The sequence below is a fragment of the Populus euphratica genome, unplaced genomic scaffold, assembly GCF_000495115.2.
Source record: "Populus euphratica unplaced genomic scaffold, PopEup_1.0 scaffold1018.1, whole genome shotgun sequence".
In the NCBI taxonomy this organism is placed as follows: Eukaryota; Viridiplantae; Streptophyta; class Magnoliopsida; order Malpighiales; family Salicaceae; genus Populus; species Populus euphratica.
In genome coordinates this window covers 47,709-54,617 of record NW_011500870.1, presented here as the reverse complement: position 1 = coordinate 54,617, position 6,909 = coordinate 47,709, and the positions used below count along the sequence as shown (strand labels likewise).

Here is a 6,909-nt window from a genome sequence, read left to right as displayed (position 1 = left end):
GGGCATGACACCCCAAAAAGTACTCTGTGTTTTTTTTTTTTTTCTCTTTTAATTTTTCTTTTTCTTTTTTTAATGCTTGTGTTTGTCTTGTCATGTTGTGTAATGATTTTTAGTATTTTTATAGATAGGAAAAGACAACATCATCCCTATGCATGACTAATCTTTCCTTTTCCATGGTGGATTGTTCTTTGGGTCCTTTGAAAATGCTGATCCCATAACTTAATAATGGATTTCTGTTTTGTTTGTTAGTTATTAATTTTCAATTAAGGATTGTTCCCTTTTACTTCCTTCCTCACAATTACACGAACTTTTGAATTTGGTTTTGGTATAATTGTTTGGTATTACACCAAGTCTATATTTTTTTCAAATAATTTTAAAAATATATTACTATATTGGTATGATATATTTAAAGAAATATTTGTTTTAAGACTTAAATACTTGAATAAAAATATGTCAAAAACAAAGCAAATATTTTTAATCACTGGAATTTGATTTTTGGTATAAATGAGAGGGCATTTTACATGTCAGGGGTGACGATGATTAATTGGTTATGATTATGTAGACAGATAGGTGTTTGGATAGGATTTGCACATTGTTTTTTCATGTACTGACAATGTGTTCTCGGTAAAAGAAAAATTAATTATTGTTTTGGACAATACTTCTTTTTATAATATATATATATATATATATATATATGTATGTATGTATGTTTGTATATGTATATAAAATAAAACTACAATATATTAGATTATTCATATGAGTTAATTTATTAAATTTATAATTTAATTTTATAAAAAATTAAAATAAATTATAAAATTTAATTTTAAATCAATCTAATATTAAATGATAAAATTTTTTAAAAAATTAATTAAAAAAATAAAAAATAATAAGAATCAAACTAGGTTAATATTTTAAACGTATGCCTCAAGAATTATGGAATTAATATAACTTTATAAAAATTAAATAAATAATAATCATAAAACTCAATTATCTAATATTAAAAATTAAAATAAAAAGAAAAAAAGAGACTAAAATAATTTTATATAAAATAAATTAAAGAAAATTATAAAGTTTATTATCAACTAATATAATATTTAATTATAAAATTAAGAAAAAAAAGAATTGACAAAAGGAGAATTTTAAAAAACATTAAGATTTTATTTATTTAGTGGAAAGTATTTTTTAAAAAAAACGTATTTATTTATTTGGGAAAACATACATGAGCTTGCCTGTATTTCAGCCGTCCCGCTTTCCAGCAACTTCTCTATTTCTTTGGAAAACAGTCTTCTTGTGGTGACCACCACAATGGTGCTTCATCGAAGACAAGGTTCCATGATGCATAGCAGCGGTTGGTCATGGGATCACATCATTCATAACCCTTCATTTTTTATTTTTTTTATTTACTAGAATAAGCCACGAATATGCATTTTGCTTTTTCATCATCAAATTGATGATCATAGCCTTACTGAGTTTAATATTCTTATTTTTTCATAAAAAATTATAAAAATAGATATTTGTACTCAACACAACAAATTAAATTATAAAAAAATATATTTTTTAACCTAAACTTTTCAAACCACTAGAGAGGTGATTAAAAAAATTTTTATGAATTCATAAAACATTTTCAAGCTATTTTCAAGTAAAAATATATAACAAACATCTTTATAGTTTTAATAAATCAATCTATCAACTTAAAAATAATGTTAAATTGGGATGCTGTATTTCAATTTTTTTCAAGCAATATAATTAATATTTTAATGTAAAATTGAGCAACAACAATCTAGATGCTTTGGGATACTTCAAGAACCTCATGAATAGTAATTAACCGGCACAATTAGGTTTTTGTAATTCACGTTGTTATTTGGAATGTTTTGGATTCAATTAAGAAGGTTTATATAGACAGGTAATTCCACTTCAAATCTTTTAATATTTTTCGTAATTAAATACCTAGCTATTAGGTGGCAGTTTTGAAAATCCCATATCCAACTAGCGTAAGAGCAATTCCAGGGGTATGCTAAATAAAAAATAAAAAATAAAAAAATATCATTTTAATTTTTATATGCTTTAAAAAAATATTAAAATATTTTTTTGTTTATAAAAAAATAAACTAATTAAATACAGTCGTGTGAAAAAAATAGCACCAAAATTATTAAAGAAAACATAAAATAAATTTAGCTAAAAAAATAACATTAAAATTATTAAAAAAATAAAATACTTATTTATTTCATTATAATAAAAAAAATTAATTTTTTTTTTGAAAAATATATAGTAAAAAAATTTATATTTATATTATTTAAAATAATATTTTATTAATTTAATTTTTCAAAATAGTATATAACCTTGGAGGCGTTCCAAGAGCCAACAAAAAATAGTTAAATTACCCAAAATACTTAGCTGTGAGATATATTGTTTTTGTAAATGATAATTATGATATGGAATAATACACAAATTTCACCAAATATATATATTAAATTAAATTATAATTTGATATGACACCAAATTAAATCATTTGAACTACATGTTTTTCACCAATAATTGTTTATGAATAATAAGTGAAAGTTCTACTTTTAAGTGTTTTTGTGGTCCAGAAAATTTGAACCACAAAACAAGACTCCAACAAATTTCATTTCAGCCGACAGTCAAAACATAATTAATTGAAAATTAAAAAAATTGGAAAGAAGAAAGAAAAAACCATGTATTATTTGGTTAGGTTTAACTCTTGGTGTATAGTGTTTTTTATTTTTATTTTTATTATTACTTCAAAATTATTTAAAAACTGATAAAACAAATTAAATATTAATTTAATTATTTTTAAATAAAAAAATAAAAAATAACTTTGAAAAACAGGAAATGACCAGACCTTGATTGAAAAACAGACAATGACAGGACCTTGAATTGGGAAATACTTTTTACCGAAGTGACATTCTTTGGATTCTTTTTTTTATAAGTCAAGGTTTAGATTGAGTAGCTTGCCCGCAAATTAACCTACTATTCAACATGTGACCAGTAACAAAGTCTTTAACTAAATAAATTTTAACTTTTTTTAAAAAATAATTTTTATCTTAAAATTATATTTAAATATTTTTTTTTATTTTTTAAAATATTATTTTTTAAATCAGTATATTACAACAATTTAAAATATATAAAAGAATTAATTTTTAATAAAAAATTAATTTTTTTAAAAAATACAAAAGTTAGTCTACATTTCTAAACGTACACTAAATCAAGTCTTATAAAAACGATAAGAGCATTTTGTTTTTTAAGGTTAATTAAGTCTCAGTGCATGAAAAAACAATGAGAACTTTTTTTTCCCTGAAGTTATTTTACAGTATCTAATAATTTCTATATGGTAATCGTATTTTAGGGTGTTCATCAACTAGCATTTGACTTCATAAATCATAACATGGTGGACAAAATCAACAGCACACAACCATCCAGGAAAAGTCTGCTTCCTTTTCCAGTCTTCATCAATTCTTGGCTTTCTTCACTCCATTAGAACTTGCAACAAATCTTTTCGAACATGGTTATCATCCATCAAACGGGGATGATTGAACATGAAACAAACCTCATGTAACACAAAACGAGCATGCTAAAACCGATTCCAGCAGTATGAAACAGACCGATCATCACCTTCGAAATACGAACTTCAGACATGCTTAGATTTTCGATTGAAGCTCTCTAGCCATCCACCAGATCGTAAAATTTATAGCCAAAAAGACCAGGATTAAGGATACAGAACATGAATACAGATCTTTCCATGAATTGCTTCTACAAATGATTATGAATACAGATATAACAAAATCAAGGCAAAAGTAACTAAGTGAACTACAAGACAACTTTCTTTTTAGGTTCAAGAATGGGAGGATCTACATCGATCCCCATGTTAGCTGCAGTGCCTGCTATGATTCTCATTGCTGATTCAATGGTTGTGCAATTCAAGTCTGGAAGCTTTTCAGTAGCTATGGTGCGTAATTGGTCAATCGTTACCTTACCCACTTTCTCCATCTTTGGATCTTTAGAACCTTTCTCCACTCCTAATTAAGAACACTCACTATAATTAAACATCTATATTACAACAATGAAAATATAATAGCAGTTGGTATAACATCCACAATCATCTTGCAAAACTAGTACTCTACAATAACAAATTTGTCCATGAATTAAATGAAAATACCCTATACTCACTTTAAGTAACACCTATTTGAAGGAAGTAGTCAATATATAATTTCTTGTTCTTTCAAAATATGATATTCTTAATAAATTCAATAACTATGTTGAAGTCCTACGCATGAAACCTACATATTTCCTGACATGATGCTAGTCAGATATATGGCAACACAAGTCTAAATTATTAAAGCCTAATAGGGAGTCAAATTGTTTATATAGGCCAAAAAAAAAAAAAGAAGGATTAGTGGTCAGAATTCTATTCTAAATAGGGAGTCAAATTGTTTATATAGGCCAGAAAAACAAAAAGAATTAGTAGTCAGAATTCTATTCTGACCAGGAAAAAGGAAAAAGAAAAAAGAAACACTAAAATATTTAGTGCATCAACTAGGCTTATTTACAGATGTTTCCATTTTCAGAGTCAAGCATTTGTTTCTCGAGTCAGAAAAAAAGAAGAAGAAGTGGCTTCATAATACCAAGAAACACAAATTTTGGTTAAACTTCAACAAGACTGGTTGCACCCAAGAAGAGTTTCAGTTAAATTCTTCTGAGTGAACACCTAATGATAAACATTGAAGCACAACAAGGAAACTCTGGCATCAGCAGTGGTTCAATAAAAGTTACACGGGTTAAGGATGAAAAAGAATTGCTATGGAGCAGATCAGGATGAATGGTAAAGTGAAATTTCAATTATCTAATCTAAATTGTTAGAAACATTGAGAATCATGCATTACTAATCACCAAAAGGGGGAAAACATGGAGTGTTTTGAGGTAACAATTTTAGGATTTCCCTTCCACAGCTCACTTAAGCTCTGATTGTTATATGAGTGTTCTCTACAATAGCTTCCAAACTATAGTCAGGCAATTTGGCCAAATATACAATCCCACCATCAAATACCTAATACAGCATAACAAGAGGAGTCCAAAACAAGGGAAGAATTCATGTTCCTGATATTTGAAAAAACTTCATAATGAGTTAAGCACTCTTGCACTGCAAAATGACAAACTTTTTCTTGCTCTAGACTCCCAAACCCACATTCATCAAATTTCACAAGTATCAATACTGGAAGTCTGGAAATCCTTTTGGTATTAAGTAATCAAAGAGAAACACAACTCTGTCAAATATGAATGACTTCACTTAAATGCGCAAAGCATGAGTCACAACATCACAAACTCTTAACCTAAAAACCAAGAAGCTTATAATGAGAATATTAGCAGGTGTATTTTCTGCACAAGGCTACCACCAACTCTCACAGAGTTATTACAGCCTTATGAGTGCATGCTACACCCATACCTGTTTCTCTTTGAGGAGCCTTTCAATGGTTTGATCATTTAACTATCTGCATACAACTTGTCCATTCTACTATTCACATTATATAATTTGTTTTAAAAGTATCATAAATGACTCTCACCATATAAAACTTGTAAAGACATTGTTGGGAATTCAATCATTACAGTTAATCATTCATATGTTAGCACACAATTATAGTATTCTAGATTCTATCTCTGCATTATGCACAACACCCTTGAAACATCAATTGGTCCATAGAATCATATGCAAGTATACCTGCAGCTTTAATCAATAAAACTGAAGCAGGAGGTGTCTTCAAAATAAAAGTAAAGCTTTTATCCTGAAAAATAACACCATAGCAAAAATCAAAACAAGGAAAACCATAAAACCATCAAAATCTCAACCCCCATAAAAAATTAACAATTTTTTTTTAGTTCTCACATCATAAACAGTAATCTCAACAGGAATGACATAACCAGCTTTATCTGCAGTTCTGGCATTATAATCCTTACAAAAAGCCATAATATTTACACCCTTTGAACCAAGTGCCGGTCCTACAGGTGGTGCAGGAGTTGCCTTCCCTGCCTCTAAAGCCAACTTTATCAATCCAATCACTGCAACCCCACAAAAAAGATCATCACAAAACAACCCAAAAATTGAAACTTCACAAATAGAAACATAAAAGGGAAATTGTTTTTACCTTTCTTGGCCTTTCCACCAGGCTTTGGAGGGGCCATTGCAATAACCGAGAGCCTTCTTGGAGCTGTTGAAAGAAGTGGGGAGTGTTTCTTGTCAAAGAATTGAAGAGAAATATTGGGGTTTGAAGATAAGCTAATGGGAGAAGCAAAAAGAGAAGAGGAAAGCTTGATGTTAGCATTGTTCTTTGAAGAAGGAGAAAGAGGAGAAATGAAGTGATAATGGGTTGAGAGAGAAGAAGAAGCCATTGTTGAAGAGAGAATGAGTGATGAAGGAGAGCAGGGTTGAAAGAACAAATGTTGTGGATAAACTTGTCATGTCCTTCTTTCTATCTTCAATTTCTGTTTGGGCTGAGCTTCTTGTTTCCTGTCTGCAACTTCTGGTTTTTCTCTAACTAGCCTGATCTCCATTGAGTCCAAAAATTGTATACAAATGCCGAAGGCCTCTAAACCAATGTGATTTAGACTCGAATCCGGCCTGAGACAATCCTCGAGCTTTCAGAACTGGCTTTTAGGCTTTTCATAGATTGAAAAAACGCCCATCATAATAATTGCAGCAACAATGTGTAGTGTCATGTAACTTCTGCTTTGCAGGTTCCTTTTTTTTTTTTTTTCAATACAATAACATTTTTTAAATATAAAAAATATTAATTAAAAATTAAAAAGTTCACATATATTTAATCAAATAAACTGATAATTATTCATACAAAAATATTACAAAATTTAATTTTTAATCAGTTAATCAGTCACATTCGTGCT

The 6,909-nt window shown here is 28.4% G+C and overlaps 1 protein-coding gene across 1 annotated transcript; it reads right to left on the bottom strand.

The window, feature by feature from the left end:
* Positions 1–3,661: 3,661 nt before the first annotated feature.
* LOC105116663 (50S ribosomal protein L11, chloroplastic-like) lies at positions 3,662–6,461 on the bottom strand. The gene is made up of 4 exons (XM_011014103.1): positions 6,156–6,461; positions 5,897–6,069; positions 5,732–5,795; positions 3,662–4,034 (listed from the first exon to the last, which is right to left on the bottom strand). Exons 1-4 carry the CDS (start codon positions 6,397–6,399, stop codon positions 3,826–3,828), a joined length of 690 nt encoding a protein of 229 aa, XP_011012405.1. The 5' UTR covers positions 6,400–6,461; the 3' UTR covers positions 3,662–3,825.
* Positions 6,462–6,909: the final 448 nt, after the last annotated feature.

What these genes read in the sequence shown, in the direction of transcription:
- LOC105116663 (XM_011014103.1), bottom strand. Translation starts at nt 6,399, where the DNA reads ATGGCTTCTTCTTCTCTCTCAACCCATTATCACTTCATTTCTCCTCTT. An exon ending in TTGAGATTACTGTTTATGAT is followed by an intron (nt 5,796 to 5,896) that starts GTGAGAACTAAA and finishes GTTATTTTTCAG; the next exon opens with GATAAAAGCTTTACTTTTAT. An exon ending in TTTATTGATTAAAGCTGCAG is followed by an intron (nt 4,035 to 5,731) that starts GTATACTTGCAT and finishes GTTCTTAATTAG; the next exon opens with GAGTGGAGAAAGGTTCTAAA.